The sequence below is a fragment of the Cupressus sempervirens genome, chromosome 10 (assembly GCF_028749045.1).
Source record: "Cupressus sempervirens isolate cs-2001-9-10 chromosome 10, ASM2874904v1, whole genome shotgun sequence".
Lineage (NCBI taxonomy): Eukaryota > Viridiplantae > Streptophyta > Pinopsida > Cupressales > Cupressaceae > Cupressus > Cupressus sempervirens.
The window spans coordinates 784,678,748-784,696,437 of record NC_143127.1 but is presented as its reverse complement, the minus strand read 5'-3'; the positions used below and the strand labels follow the sequence as shown (position 1 = coordinate 784,696,437).

Genomic DNA, 17,690 nt, shown 5'->3' with positions numbered 1-17,690 from the left:
ATAATCAATTTCAAATTATAATGAGGAACTTGTCGTTTTTGCAGTCCAAATCTGCAGTGAAATTGAAAATACTTGAACCCCAACAGCAGTAATGCCAAATCTGGAAATGCAGCGCCAAATTTCACAATGACAATCACCACCTTTGTAGCATATAAGTGATCAATAACAGGATCTAGTAACGCCATAAGGAATGGAAATTTCCAATGCCCAGCAGCAGATGTAATACACGGTAATTAATTCTACCAATTTCTCCGAACTCCTCAACGTCTTCTTAGCAACAGCATATACATAACAAAGACTCAGATTTTCAGCCTTGAACAAGTCTCAGAATTTAATCCACAATACTTTAGCTGTGGATTAAATGCACATCCAAAATCAAACCCATAACTTCAGCAAGGGCACAAACTTCAGACTCAAAAAAGCCACAAAGGCAACAAAAACAAATAAATATTTAAGCGTGTTTTTTCCAATGAAATGAGCTCATATTTATAATCCCTTATCAACAAAAGTTTCCCAAAAGAACTCAACTTCAGAACTGCGAAACTTTCCCAAAAGAACTCAGCTATTGAAACTTTCCTACACAACTCTTTTAGTAACATTTAATATTTGGCTTAGGTATATAATTAATTAAATAAATGCCCCCCTCCAATGATGACTCAACCCTCAACTTAAGTTATAGAGTTAAATTATAACTCTATAATAAGCCATTTGATAATTTATTAATAATGTGGCCATTGAAAATATAAGAACTCCTAAAATACTCATCATTTAAATGTGCCGTCTGAAATAGAGGTCAGACCTATTATTTCTGCATGTGACCAAATGCACTTTCTAGAAAGGGCCCATCTCAATTAACACCCAACTTACCACAAATAGTAAGTACACAAATCTAAACCCAAACGAAGTCCATTTTGAGCCAAACGAAGACCAACCTATAGCTTACTGAATTGTGGAGAAGACAAGAACCTTCCAAGCCAAGCCATTGCCTCAGAAGACCCTCTATTCACAATAACTAGCCTATGAGGATCACAATAATAGGCTATCTGTGAAACTCCGACACTGACAGAAATGGGGACATTACATTTTTTGCTAGTCAGTTGCTCTTTTCAGCTTTATCAGGCTGTTATGACAGTGTGAACTTATTTGATTAAATTGTCTACGAAGTATAAAATAGGTTACAATCAGTTGAGAGTTTTGCCATCATCGTTCTATATGTATAGAGTGATTATGAAAGCTGAGAAAGTAATCAGCTTCAAGCTGTCCATCCTTTTTCTTTAAGATTTGCAAAACCTTCAAGATAGTGTTACTTTCAACTGCCAACAATATTCTACTTTTGATAACGCTATCTGGCCATACCCAAGAATCATGCTTGAGATGCACAAATGGAATGATTCAGAATAGCTGCCCAGCAAGTTAGGAGGTTCCTTAAAATATACCCGCCCTTTACAGAACCTGTCCCTCTATGGTTGATGACTATAGGAAGGATACCTTCCAGCCTCTCAGCCAGAACTTTAGCTAGGACCTTATAGGAAACATTGAATAAGGTAATTGTTCTCCAATTCTTGATCAATTTCCTTTCCCCTTCCTAAGGATTTAGTCTGGTGAGTCCGCTGTTAATATCCTTATCTAGGGGGCCTCTTGCTACTGCCTCCACATATTCTAGCTTCGACTGTTTGGTATTCTACTGTACGTTCATCTTGTTCAGGGCTAATATGGTTGCCAAGATTTCCTTCTCAGAGATTTCTTTGCTCAAGAATTCTGCATCTATGTTCTCTATTTTCTCACAAATGATGCCCTTGATCCTTTTTTTAGCTTTCTCCATATCTGGACCGACATCTTCTGATCTAAAGAGCTTTCTATAGTACTCTGAAAATGCTCTCACCATATCTTTCTGATTTGTCTGCAAGGTATCATCCACCCATATACTGTCTATAGTTTCCTTAGCCTCTTTACTTCTCAGGATTTGGAAGAAAAATTTAGACCCCTTGTCTTCATAAGCTAACCAATTGGATCTAGCTCGAGTCTTGATCCCTTGAATTGTATATTGCTGCAGTCTCCTAAGTGCATCCTTGGTCTTAATCAAAATATCATTAGCTTCTAAATAAAAGGATAATCCTGCAGTGCACCTTCTCCCTGGGTTACCTTCTTATGAAGGTTTATCTCCCTAAATCTTCTATCTTTAGCCTGATTCTTTCCCACAACCTGAAAAAGGGTTCTCCGGCTTGGCCATTCTGATTCCACTTGTTTATCACACTCTTGTGCTGGGGTATCCATTAGTTGTACTAATTAATGATGGATATAACATCAATAACATCCTTATCATTGAGCAGGGAGGTGTCATGCAGAGGTTGAGCAGATGCTGCAACCATAATCCTATCTTGTACTGGATGGTGATCTGAGAGGGTAGAGGGTATCGCTTTTACTGAGTTTCCTGTTTGTTCCATTCCTAGTTGAAGAAAACGTGTATGAAAGTAAATCCTGTCCAATCTACTATAGATTCTTTTATTACCCTGCTGCTGGTTACACCATATCTTTATGCTCCTATTTTCTGCCTGCCATGTGAACTCAATATTTAAATTAGAAGTATTAATTTATTATTATTTATTAAAATATTTAAATCTAATCTAATCTAATTTTATTTTTTAATAATTTTGATTTATGATTTATTTTATATATATTCTATAAATCGCAATCATATAAGTCTAATTTAATCAAAACATTTTTTCTTCTGAATTTTTTCCCTTTCCCAAATTTCATTTGAATTTTGTTGTTATCGAATTTGAGCCTTGTGACATAGTGTGTGTGTCTATATCTATATGTATATCTATATACCCCAAAGCAGTTGTGAGATTATAGAATTATAGATTTTTGGTTTTGATCTGCAAAGATGACCAGACTGCTGTTTAAAGCCTGATCTATTTATTAACCACAGTGGGAATGCTTGTTGTATTTGCTAATGGACTTCTACAAATTCAATCGTAAGTTTATTTGCTTTCCTGTTTTGGATTCTTTTGATTGTTCCATCTTCCTGATTGCATTCTTTGATGTGATTGTGCTTGCTTGATTCCTTCTACTGCGATTCCTTCTTAAGTGTTCTTTCTGCCCCTTGAAGAAGTGTGTCCCTTGAAGATGGCTGTCCCTTGTGAAGGGATTTGGCTCTTTGTTTTTTTGATGAGCTAATTGCGAACTTACTTTAATTGCACTCTTTGGATATTACTTAATTGTAATCTTCTCCTTAAATGAGCTTACTGTTCCTTAATGAACAAGGATCGCTAGATGCTGATGGATATTGAACACTGCTGGGTAAAAATGCTGATTTCTGTTTCTGTTTGATTAGTGATGTCACTTTTGTATTGGGGACATGACATATGCATCATGCCCCAGGCCAGGACAACCATCATTTTCAGTCACAGTGAAAGGTTCAGTGCAGGACGTACTGATGCTCATAGAAGAATATTCCACTACCTTGTAAAAGAGTTATGACAGAAATTTGTTGAAGGTTTATTATTTATTTTGTTTTTATGTGAAGCTTGTGGCAATTGGTACCAACCAGGATGAGAGAAACTCTAATTCTGCACTTTTTCCTACTTCCCATAAGTTTGGAATTTCACCTAGTAGAATGCATACAAATAATGGAACTAAGAGGAATAGGACATTTCATTGGTATAATCATCAACATCTGTGAAAGGAGGTTTTACCTGTTTGTTAAATATAACCTAAATTTTATAAATGGCATTTTCAGAACATTTGTATTGTCCATCATCACTGGTCTGATATATATATGTTCTTATACCAACATCTGTGAAAGGAAAGTTTACCTGTTTGTTAAATATAACCTAAATTTTATAAATGGCATTTTCAGAACATTTGTATTGTCCATCATTATGACGTTTTTATTTAATTTACCACCTAAGATTTTTATTTGTCTGGACTCTGGATGATTCTTTTTGATATCTACATTGTCAACACTGCTTGTTATTAAGGCTTTTCAGCTACATTTTGATGATCAAGATGGGTGGTATGATGACTCTTTATGTGGGTGATCACAGGAGAAAAGTCAAGGAGTGATGCTTCTTTGATGCCTTAAGGAATATTATATGCAATTTCTGGTTTCTGATGATATTTCTAATTATTTCATTGTTTTGGAATATGCTAGGAAGACCGAGATGCCGTTTTAGCAAAGATAGAAGTCACTGAAACACAGCTAGAACAATTAAAACAGACAAACGTATTGAATGATGCTTTTCACATTTGGCATGATGGTGATTTTGGGACAATAAACAACTTCAGATTAGGTCGACTTCCCAAGATACCAGTAAGTTCACCTCTAGAAGCAAAGCTCACATTCTTAAGCATTGTCAAATTGGATGGATGATTGTTGATATAAGGTCTATTTGTTGTATATGTTTTTACACTCTATTATTAAGCTCTCATTCAGTTAGTGATACAGAACATTTATTTATGAAGAAGGTAAATTTCTAAGATAAGGCTTGTAGAACTAAATTAGTTCTGTTACAGTATTTAAACCAGAGAGTTTAATCCAGAAGTGCAGGCTATGTATGGTTCAGATAGTCAATATTGACATTTCTTGAAATTTGTTTTTCTTGCTATTTTCTGGGATTAGAACTCTGAAAGAACTAACTTGATTGGATGGATTTCTTCCTGCAGGTTGAATGGGATGAAATAAATGCAGCATGGGGTCAAGCATGTCTCCTGCTTCATACGATGGCTGCACATTGTGGCTGCAAGCTTCCGTATCCTTAATATATTTTGTGGAGTTTGCTCCATTTCTTAAGAGTTGCATGTTTTTCATGTGGTGACTACTGCATATGATAATGAATTTTTTTAACAATCTCAATTGGTATTTTTTCTCTTTCCAATGTGATGAATATGGAATATTATATCATAAATAAAGATTAATTAGTTCTTTTCATAAGAAAACAATTCTTTTTATAATCAATTCTTGAATTTTAATTTTTCTATGAATTTTTACCACAATGAATATTATAGTTGTATAAGATAAATTGGTTTATTCAAGTAAAGTCATTTGATTAAAGATGTAATAAGTTAAGTAGGAAATTATAATAGCTATCTCCAACAAACCATGCCAAGGGAACAAACTCAATTGTCAGTAGGTATTTTTCATGGGAGTAGAAATGCCAGAAGGCTTTGTCACCAGAAATGGGAATGGCAAAGACAAAAAAAATGTAGTGAAACATGGGGACTCGCACCCCCCCACGAAACCTCAAAGTACCCATCCCCACCTCCCCCATTTTGCAACCACACCGTGGCTGGGATGGATACTTGAATTTCTATTTGAATTTTGATTTTTGAATATTACTTTTGGGTATGCACTGTGTTAAATGTTAAATGGTTCTGGTTAGTGTTGCGATTTTGCTATAATCAAGTATTTCGATTTGGTATGTCATACTGAAACATCATTTCCTAACTAACATTTCAAGTTCTACATATATAGTATACAAGCCTCCACTCCCCGCCATTTCGAAATTGAGGCCCTTTGTCTCCCTGTCTTGGAAACTTGTCCCGATGTACTCCAGTGCTAGTGTTACACTGCAAAAATGTAAAGAGTATTTTACATCTAAAAGAATTCATGAATTTGATCAATCACCATACAGCAAAAGACTATGATCATTCAACTTTCTAGTTGTAAAAAGATACATCTCATTTACATTCATCGTGGAGAGTTGATAAAGTACAAACAATTTGTTTGTACAGATAAAAAATTTGTTGGGTGCATACTGGTAGTTAGATGGTTCACTTGATAGCAACTTTAACATCTGAATGTAAACTATAAAAATTCTAAACCCTAAGTTATTGTTGAGGTTTTCAGGATCACAGCAAATGTATTAAGCACTGCCATGTTAGGTATGTGTTTTGCAAAGCAACGATCTGTTCCATTTATATGGAGAATCAACCAAGAAGAGACATGTCCCTTCATGGGACATGTCTATTAATTATCACAAAATTAACACAATGACAACTATAATTGTAGTAATTAATTAATTATTACAATATTTCATATAATATTTGTCATAAATTATTTATATATCTCATATATATATATATATATATATATATATATCCGATTGTATTATAACATTAACACTCCCTATTAATGAAGAAGGATAAAACACAAATATTACACAATTGGTAATATTCAGAATGATGAAATTTAAGGATATCTTTGATCACAAGATATTCACCATTTTGATATCACATTTGATATAATGAGTATTGGCCTCCAAAAATCAACTTATGATATTCACCAAATACTCTAAGTATTGGCCTATAGAATATCAACATATGATATTAACCAAGTACTAAATAAGGTAATGGCCTGCAGAATATCAACACATGATATTCGGTAAATACCTATCATATATCTATACAAATAACTCATAGACCGTCAAGTGAGTGACATCTAACACTTAGTTGTTGATTTACAAGATACTATGTCACAATCTGTTTCAACATTTATATATGTTAAAGTTTTAGTTAATTTGGATGTCTTTATCTGTGTGTGTGTGTGTGTATCATGAGGTATTATTATATATGTGTTTATTATATGAGATAAATCAATATAGTAGTAATATATATAACTATGGTTATATTTATTATAATTATATAATAATAATATTATAAATATGTTATAATATTGATTATTAATTAACAAATAGATATGTCCCTTAAAGGAACATGTCTATTCATGGCTTATGCTTATGAATATGAGAGGATATTGCATTTGAAAAACACATACGAACAACATGGCAGTGCTATTACATTTGCAGCAGATCCGGAAAAGAAAAACATGGTATTAGAGCAAGGTTGCAAATGTAAATCGAACAAAAAACAAAGAAATAAAAGACACAGACCTCAAATTCCTTACAATGCAGGAGAGGAGATCGAATAAGGATATTTAATGAAAATTAATTTTTTGAAGACATAGGAAAAATGATGTACTTGACCACCAATTCATGTTTGGAATAGTGTATCAATCGAAGAAAGTGCAAATTCATGTCCGTACATAAGCTTATGTCATCAAGTCAGTGATAAAGAAAAAGACGAAACAAAGAGACATAGGTATTAATATAGTCAACTCTATGGATGATAGATTTCTATAGTTAGGATGATTATATTAAGTGGCCGACTTAATATGACTTCGAAAAGAGACCCAAGTTTGCATTAGTGTTTGAACAAATCAAAGACAAATCTTATTTGGTCGTGACAAATGGTATTGTACCAAATTGGTTGGACAGTTCAAATCGGTTTTGAGACCAAAAAGAAATTAATAAATAATAATTCCAAACCTGTATTGGTCTTGGTTAGATGGAAAAGGGTGAGTTTATTTGTAATTGATGACAAGGCGCAATTACCTTATGTAACTAATGATTATTTCACATGCCTAAGTCATCCAAATGGAACTAGGTGAAACATTATTATTTTTGGTTAAAATTAACGTATAGTAAGAGATCTATTACACACCTGTGTAGAGGGAGTAGGCTCCCTAGCATAAAGACAAATGGAAAGAAGGAAATATCCTCAAACATGGATTTGTTGAGACATTCGAGAGGTCAAACAAGCTTGCTAAGGATCAGGTCAAAATATATTATCGAAGCCAGCATAAATAACACATTGCGGGCTCTAAATAAATTGAAGAGCAAGCCATGTGGATGGAATGACCATCATCGTGTTGACAAAATGGGGAATCTCATAACACTTACGCCACTTATTATTAGTTCCAACTTATGTAAGTTTTGGCTTATATCTTGACATGATCGAATTTCGGTGTCAAATGAGAATATAAATGAAATGACAAAAGGATAAATCACCACTATAAATGGAATAGGCATATAGATGGGTTATGTTGAGGAGCAAAGAACTTTCTACATGGGTCACATTGCTGTGGCAATATTTTGAGAGCATATTTTATTCTATCTCCCACTGAGTAGAGACCAACAATTGATATGTGTAAGATTTACTAATTAATCAATATTGACATACATTGTTAATGTTTTAGTGTCAGAAGAAGCAAAACATGAATTATTTAATATACTGATAATTACTGCTGATTATATCAACTACATGAATGTAAGCATATATATATATATATGCTTATGTTCTTGTAGTATTATGATATGGATTATCGACAGTCACTTAATATACTGCGATCAGATTTCATTGATTATTGGCAGCCTCTTATATATTGTGATCGGGCTCCTTAATGATATTGGGAGATATTCATATTATCGTGCCACATTATAATTTGGTTATTGGGCACATACTAATTACGTAGGTTGGTTATTATTATGAAACATGCCTCCGAAGAGGCATGCCTCTACGTGGCCTTTGGGCCACGTAGAAACATGACTCTTCGGAGTCATGTGTTTTGCCCAAGTATATATATGCACTCTGATCGTAGGGAAAGGCAATCAATCTACGACATTCCAGTACTTGTGGTTAGTAAAAGGACATTTGATTAATATTGCACTTTGCAGATATAATCACTTCAGATATATATCACATCATTCATAATAGTATACAGTCAAAAGGAAGGCAAACTGTGATCGCTGGCAAAGAAGGAGGAAATACTTTTAGCACTATTCAAGTAAGATATTATCTGCAGGCATTCATTTTGTAATTGTTTTTATCTATCAGAGATCCACAAAATTTAACATGGTATTAGAGCTATACTGATAGGAAAACTATTACAAAGTATCCATTCAATCTAAAATTTCAAAAGTTAAAAGTGAGTTTTTAAATCATATTATTGAAATGGTGAATCATGTAAGGATAAAGATAGGCTAGATGGAGCATCAAATTTCTCATCTTGGAAATCAGATTATTAATAGTATTAAGAGAAATGGAATTAGAGAAATATATTGAATCAAATTTACCCATGCTTGAAAATGAATCAGAAAAGGTAACTTGGAAAAGGCATAATAAGAAAGCAATGAAGATCATTATAGATTTAGTAAAAGATCAATGAAGATCATTATAGATTCAGTAAAAGATCATATTCTTCCATCTATAGCTAATCTTCAGATTGCATTTGAAATGTTCTCCTCTATTCAAAACACATTTGAAATCAACAACACTAGTAGATTATTAACTTTAAACAAGATCTACTATATGTAAAGATGAAAAATGGAGAATCTATAACTTCATATTTCTTAATAATTATTGAATTAAAGGATCAACTCGCAACTATGAATAATCAAGTTGATGACAAGGAACTAAGCATAATTGCTCTTAGAGGTCTTCCTCTTTCATGGGAAAGATTCATTCGAGGTTTAAGTTCACAACTTGAACTTCTGAAATTTGATCAGTTAAAGAACGAATGTACTCAAGAAAAATTCAAACTAGCTTCAAGAGAACTTATTACAGATCAAGAGGGAGACATCCAAGCACTGTACACTAAATCAAACAAGAAAAGAAAGTTTAAACATAACAAGAAGGAATTCAACAAAAATCACAAATATCACAAACAACGTGACTAGTCCAAAATTAGATGTTTTAAATATGACAAAATTGGTCACTCCTATTATGTATGTCCAGAGAAGCAGAAAATTCAAGCAGCATTAGTGGAAGTTAAGGATGAAAATATTGAGAAAATAGAAAAGCTCTCTCAAGTGAATTAAACACTAACCTCAATACTTGGATCATAGATAGTGGAGCTTCTCGTCACATCACTGGATTTAAGGATAAGTTTGAAACTTTCTCTAATCATGCATCAGAAGAAGTAACCATTGGAGATAACTCCTCTTATCCTATTAAAGGAATTGGTTCCTGCTCTATATAACTGAATTTTGGAATTACACTTCAACTCAAGAATGTTTTATATGTACTAGGAATCAAGAGAAACCTTGTCTCCATCTCCAGACTTGCTGATCAAGGATACAAAATTGCATTTCAAGAAGAGTTCTATCTTGTCCCAAGAACTCAACTATTAAGAAAGCCATCTCCATTGGAGTCGGAGATGAGAGTCTTTATAAGCTTTGTAATAATCAAAACCCTAATCTAAACTTAACCATTAGTAATGGTCAGTCAAATTCCTCTGAAATCTAGCATAGAAGACTAGGTCATCTTAATTATCGAGCTTTATCATTTATAGGGAAACTTGGAAAAGGCCTACCTAATCTAAAAGCTGATCATTTAAGTATTTGTAAGGGATGTGCATTAGGTAAAAATACTAAACATTCCTTCCCTAAAAGTGATCATAAATCCAAATCAATTCTTGAATTTATTCACACAAATCTCTATGGCCCTATGTCAGTCCCCTCTCTTAATGGGTGTCTTTTCTATATAATCTTTATTGATGATTACTCTAGGAGAACCTAGATTGATGTTCTAAAGCAAAAGGAGTCATTTGAAGTCTTATCCAAATTCAAAGAATTCAAAGCCTTAGTTGAAAACCAATCAGGTTAAAGGATCAAAACCCTAAGGTTAGACAATGGGGATGAATACATATTTGATATCTTTAAAAACTTCTGCATTTCTGTTGAGATTAAGAGGGAGTTTTCTGTACCTTATAGTCCTCAACAAAATGGAATAGCTGAAAGGAAAAATAGATCTATAGTTGAATCAACCAGAGCTATGTTACATAATCAAAATCTTCATTATTCATTTTGGGCTGAAGCATCTAATACAATTGTCTGCATTCAAAATCGATGCCCTCACTCCATATTAGAGAATACCACCCCAGAGGAAGTATTCACAGGCGTTAAACCAGATATAAGTCACCTGAAAATAATTGAATGTCCAGTTTATATTCACATACCAAAAGAGAAAAGAACGAAATTAGAGCCTTTGGGAAGAAGGGAATATTCATTGGATATAGTGAATCTACAAAAGGATACAATATCTCCATTCTTGGGCAAAGAACAATTGAAACTAGCAGAGATGTAATATTTAAAGAAGACATAGCCATTAAAATTTCTAGTAATAGTGATGAATCCATTTTTGAAGAAGATCAACCTCCAGAAATTGAGAGAGAGGATGATTCTGATCTCTCTTCCATGTCTAATTATAGAGAGTCTGAAAACATCATCAATAATAAAAAGAGACCTCTTTGGGCTAAGAAAATGTTAGAAGAAAATCAGGTTGAACCAGATGAAGTAATTTAGGAAAGCAAAAGGACTAGAAACCAATCATGTTATGTTGCATTGCTATTTGAACTCATAAAATCTGAACCTGCTAATGTTGAAGAAGCTCTCTTACATCAATCATGGAAGGAAGCAATGATTGAGGAATATAACTCTATATTAAAGAATGACGTATGGGATGTGTCGTACCAAGACCTAAGAACAAATCAATTGTATCTTCTAAATGGTTATTCAAGATTAAACATACATTAGATGGTAGTATTGAAAAATACAAGGCAAGATTTGTAGCTCAAGGCTTCTCTCAGAAAGATGACATTGACTATGAAGAAACATTTGCCCCTGTTGCCAGGTACACTTTAGTTATAACAATCCTAGCAATTGTAGCATCTAAAAGATGGAATGTACATCAGATGGATGTCAAAACAACATTCTCAATGGCAAGATTGAAGAAGAAGTTTACATTAAACAACCAGAAGGGTTCAATACTTATGACAACAAACCTCATGTTTGTAAATTAAAGAAAGCACTTTATGGACTCAAACAGGCTCCCAGAGCCTGGTATGAAAGAATAGATAACCACCTATTGAAGTTAGAATATTCCAAAAATGAAGCTGACCCAAATTTGTATTTCAAAACTGATGGCGATGAGATGATTATCCTTGTATTATATGTTGATGATTTGCTAATAATAGGTGAGGAACATTTCATAAAGAAATGTAAGCAGGAACTCACAACAGCATTTGAAATGAAAGACTTAGGATTACTTCACTCCTTTCTGGGATTAGAAGTCTGGCAACAAGACAACTGTATTATACTAAATCAGGAAAAGTATACAATTGATATTTTAACCAAATTTGGGATGATGGAATGCAAACCAACTGCTACTCCTATGGACATAAATCTACACAAATTGAAAGATGATATGAACAAATCTGAACTTACAGATCCTATTTACTACAGACAAATTATTGGATCTCTAATGTATTTGGTAAATACTCGTGCTGACATATGCTATGCTACTCATGCCTTGAGTCAGTTTATGTGTGCACCTAAGAAGATACATCTACATGCAACTAAGTACATATTGAGATATCTAAAGGGAACTATTGGAATGGGAATCAAATATGACAAAATCAACATTGAACTTCTTGGATATTCAGATTCCGATTAAAGGCCGAAAGCTTTGTTGAGCGGAAGAGTACTTCAGGATATTGTTTCAGTCTTGGATTTGGTATGATTTCTTGGTCTAGTCGGAAACAAACTTCAGTAGCATTGAGTTCCCCCAAAGCAGAATACATTGCATCTTCCTTGGGTGCTAGAGAAGAAGTATGGCTACGAAAGTTGTTATCAGATCTCTTCAAAAGACATTTGAAGCCCACTGTGATTTATTGTGATAATCAAAGTTGCATTAAACTTTCATCTAATCCAGTATTTCACAATCGCTCCAAACATATTGAAATTCCATTTCATTACATTAGAGACATGGTGAATCGAGGAGTTATTCAACTAGAATATATATGTACAAATGAGCAAACTGCTGATATCCTCACCTAGCCTCTTGCTAAAGTGAAGTTGAAATACTTCAGAGAAAAACTTGGTATGATTAACTGTAATGATAAAATTTGAAATAAAATGTTTATCTCATTTGAGTTTGTGCTTCTATTGGTTTCTTAGCAGCAGTTGATATGTAATGAAAGTTGACGATCTTTCATGGACATATTCATTAGAAGGAAATTATTTACAAGGTGACGATCTTGTAAATAATATACCTGTGTGGATTATAGGCATCTCTAGACATTGCTTAAGTGTAAGTAGAGATCATGAGAATATAATGGGCATCTCTAGATATTGCTTAAGTGCAAATAAAAATTATATGTGTATCATGAATGTCTCTAGACATTGCTTAAGTGTAAGTAGAGATCATGAAAATTTAATCACTATGGACATCTCTAGACATTGCTCAAGTGCAAGTAGAGATCATAGTATATATTTTATATTGTTCAGAGATTTTAATACATATTGTGTTGATTACATGATGATTCTGATTCTAATCTATTGATGTTTTACTTCTCCCTTGCTAAAGAGGGAGTGTTAATGTTTTAGCATCAGAAGAAGCAAAACATGAATTATTTAATATATTGATAATTACTGCTGATTATATCAACTACATGAATGTAAGCATATATACATATATATATTAATATACATATACATATATATGCTTATGTTCTTGTAGTATTATGATATGGATTATCGGCAGTCACTTAATATACTGTGATCAGATTTCATTGATTATCGACAGCCTCTTATATATTGTGATCGAGCTCCTCAACGATATCGGGAGACATTCATATTATCGTGCCACATTATAATTTAGTTATCGGGCACATACTAATTACGTAGGTTGTTTATTATTATGAAACATGCCTCCAAAGAGGCATGCCTCTATGTGGCCTTTAGGCCGCATAGAGAAATGACTCTTCGGAGTCATGTGTTTTGCCCAAGTATATATATGCACTCTGATCATAGGGAAAGACAATCAATCTACAACATTTCAGTACCTGCAGTTAGTAAAAGGACATTTGATTAATATTGCACTTTGCAGATATAATCACATCAGATATATATCACTTCATTCATAGTAGTATGCAGTCAAAAGGAAGGCAAATTGTGATCGCTGGCAAAGAAGGAGGAAATACTTTCAGCACTATTCAAGTAACATATTCTCTATAGACATTCATTTTGTAATTGTTTTTATCTATCAGAGATCCACAAAATTTAATATACATAACACAATCATTTGAGGGAGGATAGACTTTTATCTGAAGAGCTTGAGTTAATCATCATTGTGTTATAACTATATCAACTTATGCCAATGTAATTCTCTCATCTCATTGGCTGGGGTGGTGCCTTATGATGAATATAGAGTGTGAATTTATTTTCCTCACTCTTTTGTGATTGGATGTTTGAGGCTATCCTGTCACTAGCATTTGGCGAATTGAGTATATAATCAAAGTCAGAATAAACACATTATACAAGGATTACCATCTTTCATAGACCACATGTAGAAAGGTTGAAGAAGTTTAGGTAATGTTGGAGGTAAGTATTAATTGTTTATTTTTCATGAATATAAGTGAATAGATAATGAGGAAATTGGTTACTTTAGATTATTATGTGGCATTAATAAGAAAATAATATATTGAAAACATAGTTTTAAGTTAGATCTATCTTATATTAATATATTAAAATGATCTTATTATGCAAAATTATTATCCTTGAGTATTATAGTAGTCTCTCAATTATATTTCTATATGAGCTACTTACCTTGATCTTTTCCTCCGAGAATGTTCTTGTAGGAAAAAGAGGAAGATTGAGATTCAAAGGAATCTTAGCATTTCATTAGAGGCAACTTTAAGAGAGGGAGCAGATAGAGGATATGATTCAGTTAACTGTCGGTGATCTCGGTCATATTGATTCAGAGGGAGTAAACCATGTTGAGATGCATTCTCCAGTAATTAATTGTAGCAGTCAAGAGGACTATGCTTCATGAATATACCTTGTGGCCTCGTGATTTTAATTGGCCTACCCCTTGTGTACATCATGAGGAAGTGATGACTTCCAAATGATGTCACTTGTATTTGCATAAGTTATTGAAAGGTGACGATCTTACAATAACTTAATTTTCTTTTATGATGGATATCTTATGATGTCTAGGTAGATCATGATATATTATACTTTACATGGTGGATGTTTATAAGGTAAGCATTATGAGAATGCGTGTGCACATACCTTATAAACATTTTTTTGAGTACATGGTGAATCTTATGCAACTTGATGTTCTTGAAACCATTACTCAAATTACTTGGTGAATATGTTGCATCTTGACATTCTGGAGACCATTACTCAAAGATTATTTGGTGAATATCATACGTTGATATTCTGTAGACCAATACTCAAATTGTGATATGAAAGTGGTGAATATCATATGTTGATATTCTGTAGACCATTACCTTATTGAGTACAGAGTGAGTATCAAGTGTTGATATCCTAGAGACCATGACTTAAGAGCATTCGACAAATATCATATATTCTGAAAGCCAATACTCATGATATCAGATGTGATATATAAATGGTGGATATCTTTTGATCAAATATATCCTTAAAATTTGTCATGCCTAATATTACCAATGGTGTAATATTTGTCGTGTTTATCCTCCCTAACTAAGAGAGAGTGTTGATGGGTGGAAGCTTTAGTTGGCTAAATTTTGTGCTATACATTTTGATTTTAAGTGTTGTACTTAAATCATGTGAATATGTATTTTGTGAGACCTAGAACTATGTGCTTAGATGTCATTAAATTGACTATCTTTGAGTTGTTTGTATAAATACATATTAGTGAACTATGTGCTTAGATGCCATTAAATTGTGTTGTACTTAAATCATGTGAATATGTATTTTGTGAGACCTAGAACTATGTGCTTAGATGTCATTAAATTGACTATCTTTGAGTTGTTTGTATAAATACATATTAGTGATATTGGTAAGTATGCATTTTGTGAGATTTATGACTAAGAGCGCAAACATTAATTATAATATCTTTGAGTTAAACTAAGTGTTTTACCTCATAAGAGCTTAGATATCATTAAATTAAATGTCTATCGGTTGAGTAAAATAGTGATAGACCATTACCCTTGATTATCAAATTGTATTTATCCTTCTTGATTAAGAGGGAGAAGTTTTAGTCAATTCATATGTCTTTATATATGTGTATATATCATGAGGTATTTGTATATGTGTGTTTATTATACAAGATAAATTAATATAAATAATAATATATATAACTATGGTTATATTTATTATAATTATATAATAATAATATTATAACTGTTATAATATTGATTATTAATTAACAAGCTTATGCTTATAAATATGAGTGGATGTTGCATTTGAAAAACACATACCAACAACATGGGAGTGCTATTATGTTTGCAACAGATCCTTAAAAAAACGACAATATAAAATGTATATCATGATTCAAGTTATTGTAAGATCATCACCTTTCAATAACTTCTACAAATACAAGTGATAATCATTTGAAAGTCATCACTTCCTCATGATGTACATAGGGGGTAGGCCTGTTTACCGTACTAGGTAAATGAATAGTTATTGCATTCAGAGACTAGACTATGACATAGAACAAGATACTACTTTATTCATATAAGCAGAGTATACAAACTCGCGTACAATGCTGATCCATAGTTCAATTAGACGATATACATATATATCTTGAAGGGGTGACTCAACTGTCACACAACCTTTCAGACACTAACTAATCCCGTCAGCTATGTTATACTTTGTCGATAACATCATCCCCCCCCAAAAGAAAAGTCGTCTCCAGACAACAAAATATAGAAAACTAATTACATCAAAACAAGTCTAAGAAGAAGGGTGTGTTCTTGGTGGTGTGGGTGTAGTAGCCTTCAACTGTGTTCAGATCTGCCTCAGCTTGCATCTAAATCTCTAAAGCTCTCTTCATCTCTGCTATATTCTTGGGCTCCACCTCTTTTATGTTTGACTCCATCTATAGCTAATTGTTTGCTTGCTTTGCTTTGTCAAGCTGAGATAAGAATGTTGCTTTCTCTGATTCCCTTTCCTATTTAACTGCCTCCAATTGGGCAATGAGTGCTGCCCGCTCTGACTCCCAAGCTGATTGCTGCACAACCAAACTGGCTTCTACTACTACTAATTGGGTAGCTATCTCGTCTCGAGCTCTCTTTGCTGCTACCTGATCTGCCTGACTCTTTCGTAGAGCATAGTAGGCATCTCGATACACCTATAGTATCTCTTGGGTAAGGTTTTCTACTCAGCTCTCTACTATGAGCTCTCTAGCAGTCCACTCTTGCCTCATTTTTGGAGTCTCTGTGTTAGATCACCCTCGTGCCTCAAAGCATACTATAAAGGTAGCAGGGCAATCGACTTGCATGAAGGATAGAACCTGCTCCAACTCCTGCTCTATTGTCTCCAATGCGTGTGCCTACACAAAAATCATCACTTGGTGACCTCAAGTCACCATGTCAACCAAGTATGCCTCTACAGCCCCCCTAATAGCTGTCGATGGGCCTGATGTGGGCTGCTCCTCTGTGCCTATCACTGTCTCAACTACCTCTAAGATCCTCTCAGTAGTGCTATCCGTCAAGGGTGGAGGTGGTAGCTCAACTGTACCAGTGGGGTGACTCTCCTATGGAACTATAGGATCCAGCTCCTAGGACACTTCTTGGATGCTTGCGCTAATGGTCTGATGTTAAACCTTCGACTCAGATATGCACTCAAGTCTTGTGCACTTAGGTCCTACATTGTACTTTCCCTACTAGTGCCCTCATTGGTGGTCAATGATGCAACATCTGTAGTGACCACAACATATGAACCAACTACATCCACTTGAACCTGTGGTGCCCTTGAACTTTCAGGTACCACCTCCTACACCAGTATCTCCACCTCTTACGGTAAAGTCGTTGGTGGTGATGCATGAGACTCTTCCTGTAATGTAACCAGTGCCTTCAGAACGAC

At 33.8% G+C, this 17,690-nt stretch overlaps 1 protein-coding gene across 1 annotated transcript in view; it reads left to right on the top strand.

Moving 5' to 3' along the window:
• ATG6 (AUTOPHAGY 6) overlaps positions 1 to 17,690 on the top strand; it is a 186,564-nt gene that overhangs the window by 106,445 nt on the left and 62,429 nt on the right. Inside the window, exons 6-7 of the mRNA XM_089807349.1 lie at positions 4,157 to 4,315; positions 4,669 to 4,754. Coding sequence (XP_089663475.1) covers positions 4,157 to 4,315; positions 4,669 to 4,754 — 245 coding nt within the window. The remainder of the gene's footprint in view (positions 1 to 4,156; positions 4,316 to 4,668; positions 4,755 to 17,690) is intronic.